Genomic DNA, 27,020 nt, shown 5'->3' with positions numbered 1-27,020 from the left:
TAAATATGGGACATGATGTCACCTTTAATAGTCACCACAAGCCACACACCATAGAATTTCTTGTGGCTACTTCAATAATGGGCAACTTAATGTGGATCGGTTTGGATTAGTGATAAGCCTATGAAAACATCACAGGTTGTGTGAAAGATAGGTCTGATAGAGATTGTTAATAGACAGATTTTGGGGTATTCTGCATGAAGTAATGTCAGATACTACAGGTGGATTTCTTGGTAGATATGATTTGATTGTATGTACACCAATCTTGACCATGCCTGTAGTGCCATTAATGTTTTGCTGGCATTGTGCAACACCCCTACAGCTTGGTTCCTCGTATTTCTTAAACAGCAACATTTTGCTTGGCCTCCAGAATTACTTTCATCATTGATTTCAGCTACAAAATAATAGTTTAGTTTTATTTTTCTTTTGCAGGGAAATATGGTTCCGGAGGTAGATCCACTCGACACTTCTTAAGGATCTGCTCCTTTCCCTTAAATGAAAGCTCATTAATGGAATATGTAGGTTAAACTGGGGAATGTGGTGAAGAAATGGCTTTTTATCTTTAATTCAGGAGTGTAGTGAAATTGCTTCCTTTCAAGATGAAGTCTTCTTTCTCCCAAGGTAGAGTTCATGTTCCCTGAATTAGTCAGTGCCATCTCACGTGGATATAACTGCGTATTGATGAAAGAACTGACTAGTTGAATACCTCCATAGGGATGCAAACTGTTCATGAAGATATGGCATCAACATCATATTATTTTCCTGTAGAAAATTTGTGAGACAGGAACACATTCAGCCCATTATCTTTATGCTGGACAAAAAAGCAACCGACTTTAATCCCAACTTCAAAAACTTGGTTCATACTCTTGTGGGTCATGGCTCTTCGAGGACAAATCTGGGTTTCTGTGGTACTCCTTACAGAAAATACAGTGGAACCCCGATTTAATGCGCCCTGATTTAACATGAATTTGGATATAACATGATGAGTCATTGGACCCCTTAATGTCCACGTTCCATTCTTTGAGATAGGACGTTAAGCGAGGCCATTTTAAAAGATGCAGTACCAGGGATGCACCATCCCTGTGGTGCAGCGGATGTTTAGAAGTCAAAATGGTTAAGGTAAGTACAGTAATGTTTATCTTGGTGGGGAATTCATGGCATTGATGAAGGGGGGGTGGTGTGTGTTGCTGAGAACGGGGGGAGTGTGGGATGTGGTGAGTGCTGCCACAAACGGGGGGGGGGGGTGTGAATGCTGCTGCGAACGGGAGGGGGGTTGGGAGGGGGTGAGTGCTGCTCTGAATGGGGGAGGGGTGGTGGGGTTGCTGCCTCGATCGATATTGTGCACAGTAGTGAATCCCCGATTTAGCTTGACCCCGTTTTGTTTGTGATGCGACTTTTTTTGGAGCCCAACTGTCGTGTGATAACAGGATTCCACTGTATATACTATTTCTTACATTTATGTTCATCAGAAGAATCTGGTGGTAAGTAAATCACTGCAGTTCAAAAAAAGAGATGATGGTAAAAGGAGAGTCTTTCAGTAGATAAAGCAATATGGGTTTAACCTCACTGATATAATCTGCTGCCATGCCATCTTCTCGGTAAAAGGAAATGATAAAGTTACCCTACCTGTTATGTGCAGTATTTCAGCTTTCTGCTCTAAAAGTCTCTCCCTCAAAAGCTGAACTTCATTTTCCATCTTCCGTAGATTTTCATTTGATGTTGCCAATTTATTATCTGCCTTTTGAAGTTGATTTTTCAAATCCTAAAATGAATATTAAAAATATATGATTATGTGAAACCATAATACATTGTAGTTTAAATGTGGCAACAATGTACAGCAGGATACTACCCTGATCTGTATCAGGATTGGGCTCACTAGTAGCTAATCAGGTAAGTCTGCAGAAGCTGGGGTTGAGTGCAATACACAAATGTGCTGGAGAAACTCATCAGATCATAGAGCTTTTATTGGAAGTAAAGGGAAACCAAGGATTGAGTTTAACTAGTAGTCTTCCCTTCTTTAAAGATGGCTGTGCCTATATTTAAACATCTTTAGACTAAACCTCTAAAGGTTTACCTTAAGTTTAAAATGATGTACTTTTGGTGGGTGGAATTTTGCTCTGCAGACTAATTTCTAGGGGTAAATAGGGAGTTCTGCATAGAACAGGCTCTATTACAAATTTAAAAAGTACATTGGATACACTGAGTTGGCATTATTTGTGGAAAGGGAGGGAGGGAGAGAGAGAAAGAGAAAGAGAAAGAGAGAGAGAGAGGGCGAGAGAGATCAAACTGTGCCATGCATGTTGGAGCTTTAGATGAACCTGAAATTGAAAAGAGAATATTGGAATTACTCAGAACTTGGGCAATGAAAGAACTTTGTGTAGAATAAGAAAAGATAATTAATACCACAGATTTCAGTTTATCAATTCTGTTACCAACAGAGCAAACAAGTTACCTGAAACTGCTGAACTGCAAAATGTCCAAAGAGAACATTAGATGTTGTTCCGAAAGCTTATGTTGGACCTTGTTGAAATGGTGAAGGAGGATATGCACAGATAGAGAATGGTGGGAGTGGGTTGAAGAATTAAAATTGCAGTGAACGTGGATTTTGTTTGGACTCCTGCTGACATTTTGTTCATACTTTGATGAAGGGCTCAAGCCCAAAATGTTAGTTATGCATCTTTATCTTTGCTATATAAGATACACTGTTGGACCTGCTGAGTTTCTTCAGCATTGCGTTTTTACTTCATTCATGGTGTCTGCAGACTTTCGTGTTTTACTATCTGTTCAGGGAACCCAGAGAGTCAAGCAGCTTCAGTGGGATTCGGAGTCAGTCCTGTGAAGTGAATATAAGTACTCTAAAAAGGGTAAACAAAACAGTGTTTTATTTCTCCATTGTAGAGGAGATGCCACACACTGAACTGGAAGAAGAACAATGATTTTCTGCTTCGCTTGAAATGACTATTTAGTAGGCTAGATCAGTGGTTCTCAACCTTTTTCTTTCCACTCACATACCACTTCAAGTATTCCCTATGCCATAGGTGCTCTGTGATTAGTAAGGGATTGCTTAAGGTGGTATATGGGTGGAAAGAAAAAGTTTGAAAACCTACGTTTTAATTGTACCCAATTGACTCGTTATGTGCATGGTTTCATAACTCCAAAGGAAATGGGCCAATGACAATTTTTCTCAAGCAAAATATTTCAGTAACAATTGGGTCTAGAGCAGTGATTCTCAACCTTCCCTTCCCACTCACATACCACCTTAAGCAATCCCTTACTAATCACAAAGCACCGATGGCATAGGGATTACTTAAAGTGGTATGTGAGTGGAAAGAAAAATGTTGAGAACCTCTGGGCTCGATGGACAGTGGGTGGGGAGGAATAGGGGAGATAGGATGAGGCCACAGATCAGGTATTATGTATCCTGTGATTACAAGTGAAATTGCTGTACTTTTGGGGTGATTCCATCACCAGGCACTTCTTCCTCGTACCTCTCCTTTTAGCCTTCCAAGGGGACCATTATCTGCCTCTTTTCACCAGTGCTGCCTAGCTTGCTAGGTAATTTCAGTATTTTCTATTCATATTTCAGATTTAGAACATTTATAGATTTTTCATTAACCATATAACAAATATAGCATAGAAACAGGCCAACTTGGCCCTTCTAGTCCATGCCAAACACTTTCCCTCACTGACCTACACTCAACCCATAACCCTCCATTCCTTTCCCGTACATATATATATATCCTTTCTTCTTCTTCTTTGGCTTGGCTTCGCGGACGAAGATTTATGGAGGGGGTAAAAAGTCCACGTCAGCTGCAGGCTCGTTTGTGGCTGACCAGTCCGATGCGGGACAGGCAGACACGATTGCAGCGGTTGCAAGGGAAAATTGGTTGGTTGGGGTTGGGTGTTGGGTTTTTCCTCCTTTGCCTTTTGTCAGTGAGGTGGGCTCTGCGGTCTTCTTCAAAGGAGGCTGCTGCCCGCCAAACTGTGAGGCGCCAAGATGCAAGGTTTGAGGCGTTATCAGCCCACTGGCGGTGGTCAATGTGGCAGGCACCAAGAGATTTCTTTAGGCAGTCCTTGTACCTTTTCTTTGGTGCACCTCTGTCACGGTGGCCAGTGGAGAGCTCGCCATATAATACGATCTTGGGAAGGCGATGGTCCTCCATTCTGGAGACGTGACCCATCCAGCGCAGCTGGATCTTCAGCAGCGTGGACTCGATGCTGTCGACCTCTGCCATCTCGAGTACCTCGATGTTGGTGATGAAGTCACTCCAATGAATGTTGAGGATGGAGCGGAGACAGCACTGATGGAAATGTTCTAGGAGCTGTAGGTGATGCCGGTAGAGGATCCATGATTTGGAGCCGAACAGGAGCGTGTGTATGACAACGGCTCTGTACACGCTGATCTTTGTGTGTTTCTTCAGGTGGTTGTTTTTCCAGACTGTTTTGTGTAGTCTTCCAAAGGCACTATTTGCCTTGGCGAGTCTGTTGTCTATCTCGTTGTCGATCCTTGCATCAGATGAAATGGTGCAGCCGAGGTAGGTAAACTGGTTGACTGTTTTGAGTTCTGTGTGTCCGATGGAGATGTGGGGGGACTGGTAGTCATGGTGGGGAGCTGGCTGATGGAGGACCTCCATTTTCTTCAGGCTGACTTCCAGGCCAAACATTTAGGCAGTTTCCGCAAAACAGGATGTCATTCGCTGGAGAGCTGGCTCTGAATGGGCAACTAAAGCGGCATCACCTGCAAAGAGTAGTTCACGGACAAGTTGCTCTTGTGTCTTGGTGTGAGTTTGCAGGCGCCTCAGATTGAAGAGACTGCCATCCGTGCGGTACCGGATGTAAACAGCGTCTTCATTGTTGAGGTCTTTCATGGCTTGTTTCAGCATCATGCTGAAGAAGATAGTAAAGAGGATTGGTGAGAGGACGCAGCCTTGCTTCACGCCGTTGTCAATGGAGAAGGGTTCGGAGAGCTCATTGCTGTATCTGACCCGACCTTGTTGGTTTTCGTGCAGTTGGATAACCATGTTGAGGAACTTGGGGGAGCATCCGAGGCGCTCTACTATTTGCCAAAGCCCTTTCCTGCTCACGGTGTCGAAGGTTTTGGTGAGGTCAACAAAAGTGATGTAGAGTCCTTTGTTTTGTTCTCTGCACTTTTCTTGGAGCTGTCTGAGGGCAAATACCATGTCAGTCGTTCCTCTGTTTGCGTGAAAGCCACACTGTGATTCTGGGAGGACATTTTCGGCGATACTAGGTAGTAGTCTATTAAGGAGAATCCTAGCGAAGATTGTGCCTGCAATGGAGAGCAGCGTGATTCCCCTGTAGTTTGAGCAGTCTGATTTCTCATCTTTGTTTTTGTACAGGGTGATGATGATGGCATCATGAAGGTCCTGAGGCAGCTTTCCTTGGTCCCAGCAGAGCATGAAAAACTCATGCAGTTTGGCATGCAGAGTTTTGCCGCCAGCCTTCCAGACCTCTGGGGGGATTCCATCTATATCTGCTGCTTTGCCACTTTTCAGTTGTTCAATTACCTTATATGTCTCTTCCCTGTTAAAGTCCTCATCCAGCTCTAGACTCAAGGGCTGTTGAGGGAGCTGGAGCAGGGCGGATTCTTGGATATATACATATCCAACTTCTCCTTAAATGCTAATATTTAGCCTGCCTCTGCTAATTCATCTGGAATCTCATCCCACACACTCACCACTCTCTGAGTAAGTTTTCTCTAAACTTTTGCCCCTAACTCTCAGCTCATCCTTTTGTTTATATCTCCCCTTCAACTCTATCTATAGCCCTAATAATTTTAAATATCTCAATCAAATCCACTCTCAACCTTTTATGCTCCAAATAATAAAGACTTTTCCTATAAACCCAAGTCTCCGTAGCCCTGGCAACATTCCAGTAAATCTTCTCTGTACTCTCTCCAATTTGTTGATATATTTCCTATACTTTGATAACCAAAACTGTACACAATACTCCAAATTTGGCCTCACCAATGTCTTATACAATTTGAACATAACATCCAGTTCCTATACTCAATGCTCTGATTTATAAGCTTTCTTCACGCCCCTAACCACATGTAACTTTACCTTCATGGATCTATGTACCATTATTCCTAGATCCCTTTGTTTTACTGGACTCTTAAATGTCCTACCATTCACCATATATGTCCTATTTTGATTTAGTCCCACCAAAATGAAACACCTCACACTTATCTGCATTAAACTCCATCTGCCATCTTTCAGCCCACTCTTCTAACTGGCCTAAATCCCTCTGTAAGCTCCACAGCTCCACCTATCTTAGTATCATCCACATACTTACTAATCCAATTTACCACCCCATCATCCAGATCATTAATGTATATGACAAACAGTAATGGACCTAATACTGAACTCTGAGGTACTCCACTAGTCACTGGCTTCCAATCTGACATACAGTTATCTACCACTATTCTTTGGCATCTCCCATTCAACCATCATTGAATCTATTTTACTACTTCAATGTTAATACCTAATAATTGAACCTTCCTAACTAACCTTTGTTGATGAACCTTATCAAAGACCTTACTAAAGACCATATATACAACATTACTGCCTTACCATCATCAACTTTCCTTGAAACCTCAAAATTTTGGTACAGTTTGTCAAACATGATCTTCCCTCACAAATCCATGTTGACTGTTCCTAATCAAACCCTGCCTATCCAAATATTTATATATACATCTCTAAGAATACTTTCCATTAACTTACCTACCACTGACCTCAAACCTTTAGACCTATAATTACTAGATTTACTTCTAGCAATTTTTAAAAATAATGGAACTACATGAGCTATTAGTGACCTCTAGCACTATTTCCATTACTAATGACATTTTAAATATCTCTATCAAAGCCCTTACTATTTTAACACTAACCTCCCTCAAGGCCCTAGGGAATATCTTGTCAGGACCTGGAGTCTTATCTACTTTTATTTTTCTTAAAAGTGCCAGTACCTCCTCTTCTTTAATCACCATTGTTTCCATTACTTCCATACTTACTTCCTTTACATTACACAGATCAATATCCCAAGTAAATGGTGAAAAACAAAAAACTGTTCAAAATCTCCCACATCTCTTTTGGCTCCACGCATAGCCATCCACTCTCATCCTCTAGGGGACTAATTTTATCCCTCGCTGTCATTTTGCTCTTAATATATCTGTAGTGTTACAGAGTTATGTATTGTGTATTGACCTATGTGATGTATGGTTTTATGTTAAAAAGTGACAGTTTGCCTTTGAGAGGTGGACTGCTGAGAGTGAGAGAGAGAGTGAGAGACAGACTGAGCATGTGCAAAAGAAATTTCTGGATTTGGAAGACAAACCACAACTGGGTTTGGCTGTAGAATTAAAGGAAACCAAAGCATGAGTCATTATCTAAGAGGCAGTTTGGAATGTTGGGCATTTAAAAAAAAAGAAGATTCCAAAGGCAGCCAGAAGGATCTGGACCAAGCCATTTTTTTTTCTCTCTGCGAGCAACACAAGAAGACCACTTTGAATTTTATGCCCTCTCTCTCTCTAAAACATCTTTTGGCTTCAGTTTACCAAACAAACTGAATTTTGTTTACAATCTTTACTTCGATTGCAATCAAAATTTTGTGAGTCTTAAGTGTTTTATGTTTGTTTTGTGTCAAAGTTTTTTTCTGTGGGCTGGTTGGGAATATAACTTAGATTTTGATTATATATGTTATATTTAGGCTGGGGAATTTATTAATTATACACTGTTATAGAAATTTGTATATTAACCAGTGGGCATTGTTATAAAAGGGAGGGGGGGATGTTTGAATTAAAGTGTGAAGGTAAAATTTTGTTAATAAAGTAATTGTTCATCTTTACCCCTGTGTGATATTGCCTTCTTTGTGGTTGCTGGTTTGATCTTGTAACAGTAGAAACTCTTTGGATTTATTTTCATGTTACTTGACAAATCAACCTCATATCTCCTTTTAGCCTTTCTAATTTCCTTCTTAAGATTAATATTCCTCTAACACCTCATTTACTTCATGCTGTCTTTACTTTTTGCACACCTCTCTCTTTTCTGAACCATATCTCCAATAACTCATGAAAACAAAGGCTCCCTCAAAACTTTTAACCTTTCCTTTCATCCTAACAGGAACATTCCATCTCTGTACCCTTAAAATTTCACCTTTGAATGCACTTCATTTTCCTTTTACATTCTTCCCATAAAACAATTTATCCCTGTCTACACATTGTCATCTCCTCAAAATTAGCCTTTGTCCAATCAAAAATCTTAACCCTAGGTCCAGACCTATCTTTCTCCATAATTATTTTGAAACCAATAGTAACATAACATAACATAACATAACAATTACAGCACGGAAACAGGCCATTAGGCCCTTCTAGTCCACACCGAACCAAACATGATCACTGGATCCAAAGTGCTCCCCAAAACACACCTCCATTACCTGACCTCATTTCCTAACAGCAGATCCAACACTACCCCTTTTCCAGTTGATACCTCTATATATTGCAACCTATTTTCAATTTTCTTAAATTATTTATGTTATTCCTTGCTGATTTTCTGGCATACCCAGGAGAAACGATGGGAGTCCTGAGGAATCTGAGGAAAACCTTCGCCATTTAATGAGTCCTTTTATCATCTTCTAAGATCAGAACATATTGTGTATAATGTATACTCTTTATTTACATATTAACACATGAATTAAGAGGAGAAGTAGTTCATTCACCCCTTCAAATCTGCTGAGTACCTTCATAAAATCATGGCTGATCCTATTATAACTCAGTTCCACATTCCAGATTCATGATCCTCATCTCTTTCTCTCTTAAGTGAGCAACTCTTTATTTTTAAATAGAGACAATTAGATCCAGCTTCTTCCACAAAAGGACTAATCAGATCTACATGCATCCCATTCCGACCCCTCAAAAAATCATAGCTATATTATAAAAAATGCTAATGGTTATTAAATAGGATCTATCATGGGTGAAGCATGACCATTGATCATCTTTAATTTGGCCCTCCTAATGGCTCATTGGTTCAATGTATGGCAAAATAAGAAGCTATCTAAATTGAAAAGTTCCTAGGTTCAATCGCGACAGGATAGCGACAGAACTACTGCAATTGGACACAGTGCTTCTGACAAATGGTTTTCATTCCTAATCTTGACCTGATCCAGGGATATTTTAGGGACACACCTTGCTTTGGTGCACAAAGTCTGGGTGCCAGCTAAACCTCAACCTTAAGGAAAGGCCAGGAAATCTTTGTACAGGTACTACAATGGATAGAAGACAGCATGGTTGGGTGGCATGGGATTGTAGCTCTTAGCATGATGCTATTCCAGTGCCAACAATCCCAGTTCAAATCCACTGCTGTCTATGCAGAGTTTGTCCATTCTTCCTGTATCCACCGAATTTCCTTCAGGTGCTCTGGTTTCCTCTCACATTCCATTGGTTTATTGATTGGTCACATGGGTATATTTGAGTGGTGCAGCCTTGTGGGCTTGGAAGTGCCTGTAACTCTAGATTAAATTGAATAAAATTAAAGACACCAAAAAGCATCGTTTAGGAAACTTTTCTTCAGATCACACGATGAAAATAACACAACCACTGAACTCTATCAAAATGCAGAAGGCACAATAACTTTCAGTTTTGACTGGTTTTAATATAATTGATATGCCTGAATATTTTGTCATATATGGGAGAGAGATATTGTTCCAGGTAAGTAAAACCAAGGATATGTAACAATATTTTGATTGAATTCATTAAAATGGGGAGGGAATGTGTTTATGAGCAGCAGAATAGTTTTAGAGAGAGGACTTTGAAGAGTACAGCTGAAGATTCGTTTGAGGGAAGATGGGGGAAGCTGAGGGGAGATGACGTGTGTGCAGCCATAGACGCACCAATCTAGAAGTTGGATTTGTCCCTATTTTAAGTGTACTGAACATGTACTACAATTAGCACCAACTCTCAATGAAATCCCTTTTAAAAATTCAATAAAGTGTGTTGAAAGCAGGGCCTCAGAATTGTGCGTGTCATGAAAGCTTCCCACTGCCTCAGATTTGCTGAACAGATCAGATTTTAAAAGAACTCCACCTCTGTCACAAGACAAATTGCAGTCAAGCCTCCAGTAGATGAGGGAAAGCACAGGGTATACAGTGTGTGTACGCACTTCCTACAGGTTTGTCTGGCTTAGTTGAGCCTTACACTGTGAGAGGCCGCTGAGAACTGCAAGATGATCAAGAGGCAGGTGATGCAGCCTGCAGTTCCAATACGATTTGTACAAAAAGGGTGAAAGGACACTGATGTTGTTTCCCTTATCCTGATCATTGAAAGGAGATTAACATGCCCTCTGGGCAACACATCAATGTCACAGTGTTGATCCTTTAACTTACATCACCCTGAGGGTTTCAGTGTGCTTCCAGACCTTTGTGAGACCAGATTACATTATTTATGCAGACAATAGAGGCCAACTGCGCTGGGTGGGTCACGTCTCCAAAATGGAGTACCATCGCCTTCCCAAGATCATGTTCTATGGCGAGCTCTCCACTGGCCACCGAGACAGAGGTGCACCAAAAAAGAGGTACAAGGACTGCTTAAAGAAATCTCTTGGTGCCTGCCACATTGACCACCACCAGTGGGCTGATATCACCTCCAACCGTGCATCATGGCGCCTTACAGTTCGGCGGGCAGCAACCTCCTTTGAAGAAGACCGCAGAGCCCACCTCACTGACAAAAGACAAAGGAGGAAAAACCCAACACCCAAGCCCAACCAACCAATTTTCCCTTGCAACCGCTGCAACCGTGCCTGCCTGTCCCGCATCGGACTTGTCAGTCACCAACGAGCCTGGAGCAGACGTGGACATACCCTTCCATAAATCTTCGTCGGCGAATCCAAGCCAAAGAAAGAGAAAAAGAGGACACATGCACCTGTGATTGGTGCAAGACGGTTACTGAGTAAAGTGAATTGCACAGTGAACCCTCCCAGGCAGTTTCACCATAATCGCAAGTGTAACCTACCCAGCTAAAATTTATTTTGTTTGCAATTTGTACATGGAAATGCTCTCTCCAATGGATTCAGTCTCCAGCGTCCAAAAGGCCACACAATGCAAACATCGAAGCTGTCACAAGAATGTTACCCTAAGGGGAAATAATCTCAAAAATACAAATCTAGTTGGAAATCTACAGTAAAATCTCTGGTATCCAGCACCTATGGAGATAGCTGTATTTTCTGGTTGCTTCAGACTTACTCTTACAATACCCAACTAATACACCTGTATCAAAAGACAAAAGACAAAAATACTAGATTGAACATACACTGAACAAACTTCACTTGCATGAATATATAAGTCTTAAAGCATTTTACTTTATTTTCAGTCACATTCTTTGAAAAAATTTAACCATCACTGCATCTGCAGGTTCCTCCCTCTCCATGGAGCTGCTTGAAAGATGAACAATAATATTATAGATAATTAAACATCCCCCCTCCCCCAACTTTACAGGTAAAGCCTCTCGCCGGGGTGACTCTTACTAAGCAGGGATAAGGAAGCACTTTAAGAGAGTCATCCCAATGGTGAGCGGCATCAACCAGCTCTTCATCCTGGGGCAATGCCATTTTGTTCTAACAAAACTATCTTCAAACTGCTGCAACGAGCAAAGAACAATCAAGGCACTCCACTGGTTGAATGTTTGCTCCCACCTTCACCAAAAGTTTATGTGTTACTTCAGAGAATATTTACTTTTACAATTTTAAACTTACGTATTTTTTACCTATTTTATTCTTATTTTCCTAGTTTTTTTTTGCCAGTTGCTTAAAACTGCTGGTTGCTTGAATTCCGGATACTAGGGGTTTTATTGTACATTGAAATGAATTAATTTGGCTGATAGATGACGATAAGGGTGCAGGGGATTTTATAGCTGATTAATATATTTCAAGGGCTACAAATGTACAAAAAGCCTGCTCACCTGGATTTTTAGTTCTGCAGCATTCAGCAGCTCCTGCAATTTCTGGCACTGGCTTTTAGACGCGCAGATCATTTGGTCTTTGATTTCTGCATCACTCTCCAGTTTCTTCAGTTTGATCTGTAGAGACATCTCCTGAGCTTGCTGGCTCTTCTTCTGACCTGCCTGCCACTGTTTCAGCGTCTCAGTCACCGACTGTTGCAGAGCCTTTTTCAAAGTTTCCAGTTCTTTTTGATGCGTGACTTGTAGTTTACTCACTTTTTTCTCAAACTCACTGGTCAGTCTTATTTTCTCTGACTTTAGGACCTCCAGCTCTTGACTCAAGCACTGAACATCTGGTTTGGGCTTCTCTTCCAGCTTGTACTTTTCATCGAAGCACCCTCCAAGCGCTTTGCATTTCTCCTGAAGGTTTTCCGATTCTTGGTTTACTTTCACAATCTCTGTAATTGCCGACTGTTTGTCTTGCTCCAGCCTGCGCTGGATTTCCATGAAGTGCTGTAGATTGCTCTCAAACTCCTTCTTAATATTAAGCATCTCCCTGGAGAGTGCCACTATTCTTTCTGTGTGTTCCCTCTCTGTGTTTTTCTCCCTCTCAGCCACCTGCTGTTTGTAAACCTCAAACTGCACCAACACTTCTTCCTTGGATTTCTTGAGTTTCTCCAGAGTATCCTCAAGGGTCTGAATTTGGTGTCGCAAATCCACTTCCTCTCCCATTTTATTCTTATACTGCAAGATCTTTCTCCGTGTCTCAGCAATGATGCGTTGGATCTCCTCCTGGTGAACTTCCTTCATAGCCTGCAGGGAAGCCTCATGCTCATCATTTTTAGTATTCAGTGCATAGATGACCTTTTAAAAAAACAAGGAAATAAATCATTAAGTGGCTGAATGTAATGAAATATCAGACATTTGAAATAAAAAAAACCCAGAGCATGTATCTCTGATCATTATTTGAAAAAGAAAGATTAAAGTCTAAAGAGTGGCCATGTTGACCATTCTTTTGCATGAGATGGAGTCAAAGAGAATGAGAGAGTCACATGGCTACATTTGGCCACACCTTCTCTGACAATTCTCTTTGTGAGCACATTCCACGAAATTTGGCCGCAGAAGCATGCAAATCCAAAACAAGGGGTCACATTTGAAGGATAAGGGGTCAACTATTTAGCCCTGAGATGAGGAGAAGCTTCTTCAGAGGGCTGTGAACCTCTGGAACTCCCTGCCATAGAAAGTTGTTGAGGGCAGTTCCCTAAATATATAGAAAAAGGATTTGAATGTGGCCCTTAGAGCTAAAGGGCTCAACAGTATGGTGATACAACCACTACAATGGCCGCATTCCTACCAGCCTACTGCAGGGGGTAACCACTGTACCTGCAGGGAGGCAACCTAGGAGGCTGGCCCCATCTGCCTGCTGTCAATCACAGGCACATATAAAGAAAGACTCGAGTCAGCCCCTTCGGGAGCAGTCAGACACATGGAGCCAGGAGTGAACTGAGACGAGGTGTGTACAAATTTAAGCTAATTAAAGCCTGATGTACAGTCTGTGGACTTTGCGTCAGAATTATTCATGCAGCAGCGCTCACAAACGGATATGGAGAGAAAGCAGGAATAGGGTACTGAAGTAATAGGATCTGCCACAATTGTATTGAATGATGGTACAGGCTCAAAGGGTTGAATAGCCTACTCCTACTTTCTATGATTCTATGTAAATCACAAGTAACCTCTAATTACTTGTCCATTAAGAATGGAATGCAGACTAATGATATTGTAACTTGTACTGTTGTCATTTCTGTTCCAAACGGAAAGTGTTAAAATGCAGAATCTGTATTTGGGGGGGGGGGGGGGGGGAAACATTTTAGATTTGATACCTGACACTAATAGTTGCTTATCTGAAGTTATCTCATGGATGGCATGACTATATAATATGCTAAACAAGATGAAAATCATGTAAAAGGTGGTATGCTTTGGATTCTGGTCAGTTCCTTTACACCTCCACACTTTGATCTTGCCATCACCCTGATACAGGTTCATTCTGCCTCATCTGTCCCCAAGCTGTTTTTCTCGAATTCAGCAGGCTCTTATAAATACTTCTTGGCAAGCCAGAATCTGGTCCTATGGCTAACTAGTGGTTTGGATCTTGCAGTGTAATCTCTGTATTTCTGTTCATGAAGTCTCTGCAGACAGTAGTCATTGATATATCCACACCTGCCACCTGAAGAGTGTTTCTGATCTATCAGATGTACATTTGGGGATTTTTCTTTATTATGATGAGAATTCTTCTGTCAGTGGAGGTCTTCCTTGGCCTACCAGTCCCTTTGTGATTACTGAGCTCACTGGTAAGGTCTTTCTTCTCAATGATGTTCCAAACTGTTGATTTAAAACTGTGGAGCACAGCCATCAGGACTGGGGTTCAAATCTGGCGCTGCCTGTAAGGAGTTTGTACATTCTTCCCATGTCTGCATGGGTTTTCACCGGGGGTCTCCAGTTTCTTCCCACCCTTCAAAACTACCAGGGTTGTAGGTCATTTGGGTGTAATTGACAGGCACAGGCTCATGGGCTGAAAGGACTATATCTAAATCTAAATTTAAAAGATGCATAACCAATGTTGTGGGTCTGACGCATTTGTCAAGTAATGAGCAAAAAGCAGGAAGGCGGGTAGAGTGGCTGGGGAGGAGCCAGACCATTAGGCAGGAAGTCATAGGTGGATATGGGTGGGAGGGCAGAAGAGAAAAAAAGCTGAGAAGTGATAAGGGGAGGGCATAGCTCTCTGAATGGAGAGGGAAGGGGGCGGGGATCTGGAGGTCTGGAGGAAAGGAGGCAAAGGGGGGGAGAGAGAGAGAGAGAGAGAGAGAGAGAGAGAGAGAGAGAGAACAGAGGGGTTTAACAGAAACTGGACAAGCCGGTTAATGCCATCTGATAGGAGAGTGTCCAGACAGTTGTTGTTTCTGCAATTTGTGGGTGGCCTTGGTTTGTCAGTGCATGAGGCCCTGGACAGGAATGTTGGTGTGGGAGAGGGATGCTGAATTGAAATTGTTGGCCACTGGGAAGTCCCCATTATTGCACCAGACAGAGTGAGGGTGCTCAACAAAATGATCTCCCAGTCTGCATCCAGTCTCTCCGATGTAGAGAAGGTCATGGCAGCAGCACCAGATGCAATAGCTGACCCTGCAGATTCACAAGTGAAGTTCACTTGGAAGGACTCTTTGGGGCCCCGAATGGTGGTGAATATAGATGTGTAGGTGCAAATTGCATCCATCCATATCCACCGATGAACTCTTGCCTTTTGTTCTGTGCTCTTCTCCCTGCACTTCCTTCCAACTTTTTATTTAGGTGCTTGCCTGTTTTTTTGCTGATACCGCCTCAGGAGGTGCCACACTTGCATCCATACACCTGTCCTCACCATAGTCCAGGCCCCCAAACAGCCCTTTCAAGTGAAGCAATACTTCCCTTGTGTATCCACAGGATTGAGTTACTGCATCCAGTGCTCCCTTTGTGGCCTTCTCCACATCGAAGAGTTTGGGCCAGGGACATAGCCAGGTTCTAACATTAGGGGGAGCAAGCACATAACAAAGGCGCCACGACACATGTCAGATGGTGAATTTTGGTTTTTAATCTACCTGCCCACTCAATTTTTTGTTGCTTTATTTCACCAGATATGGATTGTCGGTAAATTCTGTCCATCCTCATCAATAAATGACCACCCCTAAATGTGCTTGTGGAGGATTCCATGGCATATTTTGAAGAGCAACTGTTCTACTCTCCTATCCCTCAATCAATACTCTTCAAACAAATTGTTTGGTTATTTGTTATAGCTCTGCACAAATTGTCATTGACATAGAGTCATACGAACTTTTCAGACAATGTCCACACTGTCTGTTTTATTTACCTACACCAATTCCATTTACCTGCATTAGGCCTGCAGCCTTCCAGCCCTTAGAATTTCAAGTAGATGCCATCATATCTCTTAAATGTAAGAGATTTGCTTCTACCATCTCTTCCAGCAGTGCATTCCAGGTTCCAACCATAGTGTGAAATGGTTCCCCATCAGATTCCCTCTAAATTTTCTCCCTCTCACCTTAAACCTTGTTTTTGACACCCTTCACATGGGAAAAGTTATGTATTTAACCATCTACCTTATGTATGCCCCTCATAATTTTATGTACCTCTATCAAGTTCCCCCTGAGTCACCTCGCAGCAGGGAAAACAAACCCAGACTATTGAGTCTGTCATAACCATAATGGTCCAGTTTAGGCAACATTCTGGTGAATTTCCTCTCCACCCTCTCCAGATATCCAGTATGTTTCTTGATGTAAATATACTAACTTCAGAAGTAATTATTTGTGGAAGAGTCACGTGATGGAGTAGTGGCTGGTCGAGTAGAACTAGCCCTCTCCAGAGAAAAGGAAAAAAGTCCACAATAAACAGCCAAATAAACACAAAACACAGGAAAAAGAAGATAAAGTTACAAGGAAGAGCCAGGAGAATGCACTGAAAAGAGAGAAAGCAAGAATGACAGAGAAAAGAGAAGAAAGAAAATCCCCGGAAATAAAAGAAGACGACCTTACCTGCACATGGGAGCAGGGAGCCACCATGAAGAGGATTGACTGACCCCTGAAGCTGGTAGATGCCCAGAGGAGCGGCAACCTCCTGACCGGCGGACTACAAAAATAGCTCATGGAGTCAGACAAAGGTGTGCAACTGCACATGCACAGCCAGTAATAAAGAAAATACAGGAAGACTTGGAAAATTGGAAAGAATTACTGCTAATGTTGATTAAAATGAATGTATTCCCATGAGTACAATATTTATTTCAAACATTACCAATTGTCTTAACAGAGAACTAAAGAGAATAACAAGGAAGTTCTTATGGAAATGGAAAAAAATCGAGTGTAGTGTTGGACAAATTAACAGAGAGATATAAACAAGGTGGTTTGCAGTTACAAAAACTACTACAGAGCTGCGCAATTAAGGTATTTATCAGATTTTTACCAGACGGGAGAAAAACTGGATTGGACTAGGATAGAACTAGATAAAATAGGAAAAGGTACTGGAGCATATACTTTATAAATGGGATGAAAAGCTGTTGCAATATAACAACTCACCAGTACTGCATCATTTTCTTAAAATATGGAAGAAGATACATGCAGAAAGGAAAAATATGAATTACCAAATACTAAAAATGCTATTGACGCAAAATACATTAAATCCCTTTTACAATAGACAACTTATTTTTTAGAGAATGGGAGAGAAAAGGAATCAAGAGAATATAAAATTGTTTTTTGAGAAATAATTTGAAGAATAATTCAAAGAAAAAGGGAGGCATACATTAGATATAAGAAGCATAGAGTTAAGGAGATGTTTGAAAGATACATTGAATGTAAGAGGAATCTTAAGAGAGGAATTAGGAAAGCTAAAAGAAGGTACGAGAAAACTATGGCAAGCAGGGTGAAAACTAATCCAAAAGAGTTCTACAAATATGTTAATGGTAAGAGGAAAGCTAAAGACAAAATTGGTCCCTTAGAAAATCAGAGCGGAAAACTGTGTGTGGAGCCTAGAGAAATGGGGGAGATATTGAACAGTTTCTTTTTTTCGGTATTCACCAAGGAGAAGGATATTGGGATATGTGAGATAAAAAAAAGCGAATTGGGTAAATATGGAGAATACAGTGATTACTAAAGATGTAGTGTTAGGGCTTTTGAGGAATATAAAGGTGGATAAGTCTCCGGGACCAGACGGGATCTTCCCCAGGACATTGAGAGAAGTGAAGGAGGAAATAGCAGAGGCTCTGGCGCTAATTTTCCAAATGTCATTAGATATGGGGATAGTGCCGGAGAATTGGCGCATTGCGCATGTGGTTCCGTTATTTAAAAAGGGTTCAAGGAGGAAGCCTGGCAACTATCGGCCTGTAAGTTTGACGTCTGTGGTAGGTAAATTAATGGAGAAAATTCTTAGAGATAGTACTTATAAACATCTGGATAGACAGGGTCTGATCAGGAGCACTCAACATGGATTTGTGGGAGGAAGGTCATGTTTGACCAATCTGATTGAATTTTTTGAAGAGGTGACTAGGAATGTGGATGAGGGTAGCACAGTGGATGTTGTCTATATGGACTTCAGTAAGGCCTTCGATAAGGTACCACATGGAAGGTTAGTTAGGAAGGTGCAGTCTTTAGGTATAAATTTTAAGATAGTCAAATGGATTGAACATTGGCTGAAAGGGAGAGGCCAAAGGGTGGTAGTGGATAATTGTCTGTCAGGTTGGAGGCCGGTGACCAGTGGTGTGCCTCAAGGATCTGTATTGGGCCCATTGTTGTTCGTTATATACATTAATGATCTAGATGATGGGGTGGTGAATTGGATTAGTAAATATGCAGACGATACTAAGATAGGTGGAATAGTGGATAATGAAGAAGGTTTTCAAGGATTGCAGAGGGATTTGGGCTGCTTAGAAAAGTGGGCTGAAAAATGGCAGATGGAATTTAATGCTGATAAGTGTGAGGTGCTTCATTTTGGTAAGAAGAATCAGAATAGGACATACGTGGTAAATGGGAGAGCATTGAGGAATACAGAAGAGCAGAAAGATTTAGGAGTAACGGTACATCGTTCCCTGAAGGTAGAAACTCACGTGAATAGGGTGGTGAAGAAGGCTTTTAGTATGCTGGCCTTTATCAATCATTGCATGGAATATAGGAGTTGGGAGGTGATGTTGAGATTGTATAAGACGTTGGTGCGGCCTAATTTGGAGTTCTGTGTGCAGTTCTGGTCGCCTAATTATAGGAAGGATATAAACAGAGTGGAGAGAGTGCAGAGAAGGTTTACCAGAATGTTGCCTGGGTTTAAGCATCTGGAGTATGGGGAGAGATTGGACAGATTGGGTCTTTATTCTTTGGAGCGTAGAAGGTTGAGAGGGGATTTGATAGAAGTATTTAAGATTATGAAAGGGATAGACAGAATGGATGTGGATAGACTATTTCCGTTAAGAGGAGGAAAGATTAAAACAAGAGGACATGAGTTAAGAATTAAGGGGCAGAGGTTTAGAGGTAACATGAGGGGGAACTTCTTTACTCAGAGAGTGGTAGCTGTGTGGAATGATCTTCCGGGAGAAATAGTGGCGGCGGAGTCAATTGTATTATTTAAGAAAAGGTTGGACAGGTATATGGATGAGAAGAAGATGGAGGATTATGGGCATTGTGCAGGGAGGTGGGACTAGAAAGGGGTGTTTGGTTCGGTGCGGACTAGAAGGGCCTAATGGCCTGTTTCCGTGCTGTAATTGTTATATTGTTATATTATATTTATAACATTTGAACAGTTGAAGGACAAATACAGAATAACTCATGGTACAATGTTTGCATATCATCAATTGAAAGCTTATTTAAAGGACAAATTGGGAAGCAGATTGAGATTATCAGAAGAAAGCAGTTTTGAATATGTAATTACAGACACAATGATAATTAAAAGATTTATAACAAACATGTACATTAAGCTGCAAAGCAAGGAAAATGATGAAATAAGGTACAATCCTAAACAAAGCTGGGAAAAGGATTTAAACATAGAAATAAAGAACGAAACATGGGAAGTGTTATGTTCTGGAACTATGAAGAACACAATAAACACAAGGCTACATATGATAGAATATAATAGGTTACACAGGCTATATATCACCTCTCAGAAATTAAAAGAGTGAGACCCAACAATATCGGATAGATGCTTTTGCTGTAAACAAGAAATTGGAACAACAATACATGCAAATTTGGGCATGCAGAAAAGTGAACACTTTTTGGGAAGAGCTAAATCAGATATTAAATAAAATCACAAAAAACAACATACCAAAAAATCCAGAAATTTTTATTTTAAATAATATAAAAGGTCTCAAACTGGATAGAGCCCAAAAAAGGTTCATTATGATAGCCCTAGCAGTAGCAAAAAATGTATATTGTCAACCTGGAAAATGGAAGAGAGCCTGAAATTACAACAATGGTACATGGAAATGAATAAGTTTACTCCATTGGAAAAAATTATGTATAACTTAAAAGACAAATTTACATTGTTCAAACAAATTTGGGAACCATTCATGAAATAGGATAGAAAATGCCAGCTTTGGACCTCCATCTCCTAAAGTGATAAGAAGATAAACATGATCAGATATAATGTGTAAAAGTACACGACATGACTTTCTTTTTTGTTTTTCTTTTGTGTGAAGATATTGTTTTATTGTATTTTATATATTTAATATTTATTGGTTTTGGAAGAGGGAAGGGGGAGAAAAGAGGGAAAAGAGGGAAAATGTCACTGTGTATATTTAATGAGAAACATTTGTACTTATTTATGTTGATATGGTTCATAGTGCGATAAATAAAAAGTTACAAAAAAAGTAATTCTTTGTGAATTTCTAGTTCATTCTTCTATTGTGATTATAAAGCCATTACATTTCTATATTTAACACTGCATGATTCTACGGCAATTTACATATGAAGTGTCAGAGAAGTAAAGTGAGAGATAAAGAGAATGTGTTCTCTGAAAAACTTTGTTTTTGGATACATTTCCCTCCTTATCCTTTGAACAAAATTCTGAAATTTATTTTGATGTTCTCTCCTATAATCATTATACTTGGTGGAGTCTTGATACAGAGCATAAGGGAGGGTCATAATATAATTAAAGCATTCAAGATTTTCAATTGTTAAATATACTTTCCGTGCAGACTGTTTGTCACCATCTGAATCTTTAAACCTGACAGATGGTCAGGAAGGGAAGTGTTTTAATGACTTGTTGACACTATTCCAGAACCATCTGACGGGAGGTGAGATTCAAAAAGGATTCTATTCACTGGCCCCTCTGAGAAATGATCCCTGAAATTCAGCTCCTGGGATTTAACCGATTAAAAAAAAAGAACATTACTTGTTAATGTTATGGAGTCCAGAGGACCCCAAAAAACCAGAAGCAATAGATAAGGACCACAAAACAGGGTTATTTAAACAAAAGTTGTTTTTAATTATATTTGACCAAGAAAATAAAATTAAACTTTAACTTACTACTTAACCTACCTAACCCACTTAATCCCCCCACCTACCTCTACTACTAAGTGCAGGTTTGTGTAATGTATATTTAAGATTAGAAAAGTTATTTGGATCACAGTCCAATCTCACTGGTTGAAGCCAATTCTTGTACTGTGCACAGAAGTTAGCATTAACAAAGTTCACAAGTCTTTGGCACTTAACAGGCAAATGGTTACCACTCAGAAAGGTTCTTGCTGGTTTTCAGAGAGAGATTCCTTTTCCAGGATATCCTCAACTGATTCCTTCTCAATCAGTCTTGCTGACGAAACTTGCCCCCTTCAGGTTTCTCCAGAGGATCCTCTTTCTTTCAGGTCACCTTTCACACCGCCAGTCTTCTCTTTTGACCAGGCGGCCTTCCAAAGTTTGCCAGCTTGTCCCTCTGGAACAGATTTCTGTCTCTCTCCTCTGTTTCAAACCCTCCCTCTCTGAGAGCATAACTCTTCTCTGCCTGCAAAGATCACATGCTCTCGCAAGCAAGCTGCTGTAAATAATCTGTTGCCTCCTGCAAAAAGCATTCTGCAAAAGTTCTGCAAAAGTTTTGTGTTTTAAAATGTGTGTGTGCGCAAGCTGCTCTAACAATTCCTCCCAAACCACCTCCAAATACCCGGTCACACTAACAGCAATAAAAGTGATGCACAAATGTACTTTACGCGCTGCTAGAATCCAGCACTCCAAAAGACAGCATAAATATAGTCTGGAAAATCACTCATACCATTACAGAAACATCAATCACATCTTGAATTATCAGTGACACTCACTAAATTATTTTTGTGATTACAGTGGATTGTATTTTTGGCATCAGCTTGAAAAGGAACAGAAAAACAAGAAAATGAAAGCTTTAACTAGATTAAAGAACAAAGAAATCAACAGCACAGTATAGGCCATTTGGCCCACTGTGCCACAGTGTTGTGCAGACCTAATAACCTACTCTAACAAATGCCTAGAATTTCCTGACTGTATAATCCTCTATTTTTCTCAGTTCCATGTACCTTTCTCATCGTCCCTTAGGATCCCTCTAGTATCTCCATTCACCACTGTTGCAGGTGGCAGCTCATTCAATTTTCTGTTCTCATTTCTAACCATGTGCCAGAAATATATTCCAACTGTCAACAGGTGAAGAATGCTGCTAGATTCCTAATCACTTGCAATTGTCTTAGATAATGTAGAAACATAGAAACATAGAAGATAGGAGCAGGAGTAGGTCATTCGGCCCTTCGAACCTGCTCTGCCATTCAATGAGATCATGGCTGATCTTAAAGTTCAGTACCCCATCCCCGCTTTCCTCTGTAACCCCTAATACTGAAGAAATATATCTAATTCCCTCTTAAATATATTCGATGAACCTGCCTCTACTGCTCTCTGTGGCAATGAATTCCACAGATTCACCATCCTCTGGGTAAAGAAATTCCTCCTCATCTCAGTTCTAAATGGTTTGCCTATTATTCTCGAACCATGGCCCCGGGTTCTGGTCTCCCCCACCATTGGAAACATCCCTTCTACATCCATTCTGTCCAGTCCTGCCAGAATTTTATATGTCTCTATGAGATCCCCTCTCAATCTTCTAAACTCCAGCGAGTACAATCCCAATTTGCGCAATCTTTCCTCATAAGTTTTCCTGCTATTCCAGGTATCAGCCTGGTGAATCGCCTTTGCACTCCCTCCATTGCAAGACCTTCCTTCCTCAGATAAGGCGACCAAAACTGCACACAATACTCCAGGTGTGGACTCACCAAGGCTCTGTACAGCTGCAGTAAGGTATCCTTACTCCTATACTCAAACCCTCTTGATATGAAGGCCAACATACCATTTGCCTTTTTAACCGCCTACTGTACCTGCATGCTCGCCTTCAGTGACTGGTGCACAAGAACCCCTAGGTCTCTCTGCACTTCCCCATCTCCCAATCTATTGCCATTCAAATAGTAATCTGCCCTCTGGTTTGTATTACCAAAGTGGATAACCTCACATTGATCCACATTGTAGTGCATTTGCCATGTATCTGCCCAGTCCCTCAATTTATCCAAATCACACTGGAGCTTCCTGACCCCCTCTTCCGTACACACAACCCCTCCTAGCTTAGTGTCATCTGCAAATTTGGAGATATTACATCCAATCCCCTCATCCAAATCATTAATGTAAATTGTGAACAGCTGGGGTCCCAGTACAGATCTCTGTGATACCCCACTGGTCACTGCCTGCCACTCAGAAAATGAGCCATTTATCCCAACTCTCTGTCTTCTATCTGCCAGCCAGTTCTCAATCCACATCAATATCCTGTCTCCAATCCCATGAGCCTTGATTTTGCATGCCAGTCATTTATGTGGGACCTTATCGAAGGCCTTTTGGAAATCCAGGTACATCACATCCACTGGCTCTCCCCAATCTATTTTACCTGTCACCATCTCAAAGAATTCCAATAGATTTGTCAAGCACGATTTACCTTTTGTAAATCCATGTCGACTCTGTCCGATCCCTTCTCTGCTAGTCATATGCTATTACATCCTTAATAATGGATTCCATCATTTTGCCCAATACTGATGTAAGGCTCACCGGCCTATAATTCCCCGCTTTTTCTCTACTCCCCTTTTTAAAATTGGGGTAACATTAGCTACCTTCCAATCCATGGGTACTGATCCTGAGTCTATCGAGTTTTGGAAAATAATTCTTAAAGCATCTGCTATCTGAATGTCAACTTCTTTAAGTACCCTAGGATGTAGATTATCAGGCCCTTGGGATTTATCGGCCTTCAATCCCTTCAATTTCCCCAAGACCATATCCTTAGAGATACTGATTTCTTTCAGCTCCTCCATTGCATTAGTCTCTACGTTTCTCAACATCCTTGGGAGGTTGTTTGTATCCTCTCTTGTGAAAACAGAACTAAAGTAAGAATTTAATTGGTCTGCCATTTCCTTATTCCCCATTATATATTCCCCTGATTCTGACTGCAAGGGACCTACTCTGGATTTCACCAATCTTTTCCTCTTGACATATTTATAAAAGCTTTTGCAGTAGTTTTTTATATTTGCCGCAAGCTAACTTTGGTAATTTATTTTTGCCCTCCTGATTAATCCCTTTGTCCTCCTTTGCTGTTCCCAGTCTTCGGATTTGATACTTTATTTGGGGAGGTGCAATGAGACCTGGGTGTCATGCTGCATTGTAATTGAAGGTTAAAATGCAGATACAGCTGAAGAAGGTAAATGGCATTTTGGTCTTTATTGGAAGAGGTTTTGAATAGAGAAGCAGGGAGGCCTTAGGACCTTGGTGAGGCTCCTAAAATGAGAATGGTCATTCTTGCTATTAAGGGAATGCAACAAAGGTTCACCAGACTGATTCCTGGGATGGCAGGACTAATGTATGAAGAAAGACTAGATAGATGAGAGTTATACACATTAGAATTTAGAAGAATGAGAGGGATCTCATTGAGATGCAAAAAAATTCTGACAGGACCAGACAGGTTAGATGCAGGAAGTATGTTCCTAATATGGGAACTTCAGACCAAGGCTAAGCAGTAAGCCATATAGGACTGATATGAGGAGAAACTTTTTCACTCAGAGAGCTGTGAACTTGTGTAACTCTCTCCCACGCAAACTTGATGAGGCCAGTTCATGAGATACAGAAAAGGGATTTGGATGTGGCCCTTATGGCTAAAAGGATCAAGGGGTATGGAGACAGACTTCACGGTTAAAATAACATAAACAAAATGTAAGATTTCATATATTTACTGCCCAATAATAGAACCTAAAGTTTGGTAAGTTGAAACCTCCATTCTTTTTAAGTTTTTGCAAATGGACTTTGTTTAGGCAAGGGTATTTATTCTTCCATAAATAAGAAGATAAGATTGAATCAAGGGAATCAAAAAAAGACTAAAGAATAAAAACAGGCGAAGCCTGAAAAAGGTATCAGTATATAAATTTAGGTAATATATTCATTTTAATACAGTTAATTTGACCAACCAGTGATTAAAAAAAGGGAGGTCTGTCCAATATAGTCTGTAATCTAGTTCTGTTACAACATTTTCTATTATTTCCATTTTTGGATTCTCACTTCCTATATCTTTAAATAAATTAACTGATAATCCAGTAGTTAATCATATTTTTAGGACCTGGATACAATTTAGAAAACATTTTGTCTCGACAAATAGTCCTACTTTTTCTATTTATTTCTTTAAACCTTTCATGATTGACGTAGCTTTTAAAGAATGGTATAGATTAGGCATTAAATGTTTTAAAGATTTATTTATCGAAGGAAGTGTTGCTTCTTTTGAACAACTGTCAGTTAAATATAGATTACCCAATACTCACTTTTTTTTGTTATTTACAGATTAGAGAAATTTTGCAATCTGCGGTGATACAACCACCGGATTGTCTGTGATCTGCCCAATGGCCCAAGCCACCACTTTCCTCCTCCCCACCGAGATGCAAGAGGCCTTTGCCCATATCAGAAAGGATATTGCCAATGCCACGATGCATGCCATGGACAAAAACATCCCATTTCATATGGAGGGCAATGGTGCTGGTATTGTTCTCGCTACCACCCTCAACCAAGGGGGCAGACCCATGGCCTTTTTCTCCCGAACCCTCCATGGCTCAGAACTTGGGCACTCCTCCATTGAAAAGGAGGACCAGGCGATCATAGAAGCAGTTTGCCACTGGCACTACTACCTGTCAGGCAGGAGGTTCACCTTCCTCACAGACTAGTGTGCGGTGGCCTTCATGTTCAGCATCACCCACAGAGGCAAGATCAAAAACAACAAGATCTTGCACTAGAGAGTTGAGCTGGCCATGTTCAGCTATGACATTCAGTATAAGCTGGGGAAGCTCAATGACTCCCCCAATGCCCTGTCCCACACCTGCGCCAGTGCACAGTCCGACCAAATTCAGACGCTGCACAACACTTTTTGCCACCAGGCCGTCATGCGCCTGTACCATTTTGTGAAATCCCGAAATCTCCCCTTCACTGTCCAGTAAGTCCAGACCATCACAGTCCTGCTGGGTCTGTGTGGAGTGCAAACCACACTTTTGTCCAGCACTGTCCCACGTAATAAAGGCCACTTGGCCCTTCGAGTGACTCAGCATCAAATTTAAGGGTCCACTGCCTTCCACTAACAAGAACGTCTATTTCCTCAGTTATAGATGAACACTCCCATTTCCCATTCACCATCCCTTCCCCTGCCTCCGTTATCAAGGCACTGGTGCAGATTTTTACCATGTTCGGATACCTGGCATTCATCGACAGTGACCGCGGGTCTAGCTTCATGAATGAGGAGCTGTGCGAGTACCTGGCAATGTGAGGCATTGCATCTAGTTGCATGACTAGCTACAACCCCAGGGGCAATGGGCAGGTAGAATGCAAGAATGAGTAATCTGGAAGGCAGACTCTGAGGCGCTGAGGTGCTCCATGCCATACGGTCATTCTTATGTATGGCTACCAACCAGACCCCTCATGAATGTCTCTTTTCCTTCTCCAGGAAATCAGTGATGGGAGTCTTACTACTAGCATGGTTGATGTCTCTGGGACCAGTCCTCCTCCATAGACACAAGAGGACTCACAATTCCAAACTCCTGGTAGAGCAGTTGCACCTCCTCCATGCCAACCTACATTACACCTTTGTGCCATACTCTAGTGGACTTGAAGACACTGTCTCCACTCAGGATATGGCACTGGCAGGAGCCCATCTCAGGCATCCCTGGCATCTTCAGAACTCACCCGGAGCTAACATCCTCCCCCTGCCCACCATCAACCACAGGACTCCGCTGCCTGCAGACACATCCCAGACCGACAGCCTCTCACAGCCATGCACCACCACACCTGCACCGCTGGCCGCCCCAACCACCTCTGACCCAGCCAACATTCAGGTGACCTTGTTCCCACTGACCATTGACCAGGAGCCTGTCCTGTGATGGTCCCAAAGGCAACAGCGACCACCAGATCGCCTACATTTGTAAATCTGTAATATGTTTTTCTCTCCCAACTACTCTATATCTAGTGAACACTCAGCATGAAGACAGTGGTGGACACTG

At 41.3% G+C, this 27,020-nt stretch overlaps 1 protein-coding gene across 1 annotated transcript; it reads right to left on the bottom strand.

The window, feature by feature from the left end:
• Positions 1-842: 842 nt before the first annotated feature.
• Positions 843-25,928, bottom strand: LOC138756713 (protein FAM184A-like). The gene is made up of 4 exons (XM_069923102.1): positions 25,695-25,928; positions 11,960-12,802; positions 1,624-1,759; positions 843-949 (listed from the first exon to the last, which is right to left on the bottom strand). Exons 1-4 carry the CDS (start codon positions 25,926-25,928, stop codon positions 843-845), a joined length of 1,320 nt encoding a protein of 439 aa, XP_069779203.1.
• Between the last annotated feature and the right edge of the window lie 1,092 nt (positions 25,929-27,020).

The sequence above is a fragment of the Narcine bancroftii genome, chromosome 3 (assembly GCF_036971445.1).
Source record: "Narcine bancroftii isolate sNarBan1 chromosome 3, sNarBan1.hap1, whole genome shotgun sequence".
Classification (NCBI taxonomy): Eukaryota; Metazoa; Chordata; class Chondrichthyes; order Torpediniformes; family Narcinidae; genus Narcine; species Narcine bancroftii.
Note: the sequence above shows the minus strand (reverse complement) of the source record. Positions and strands in the feature narration are given on the sequence as shown.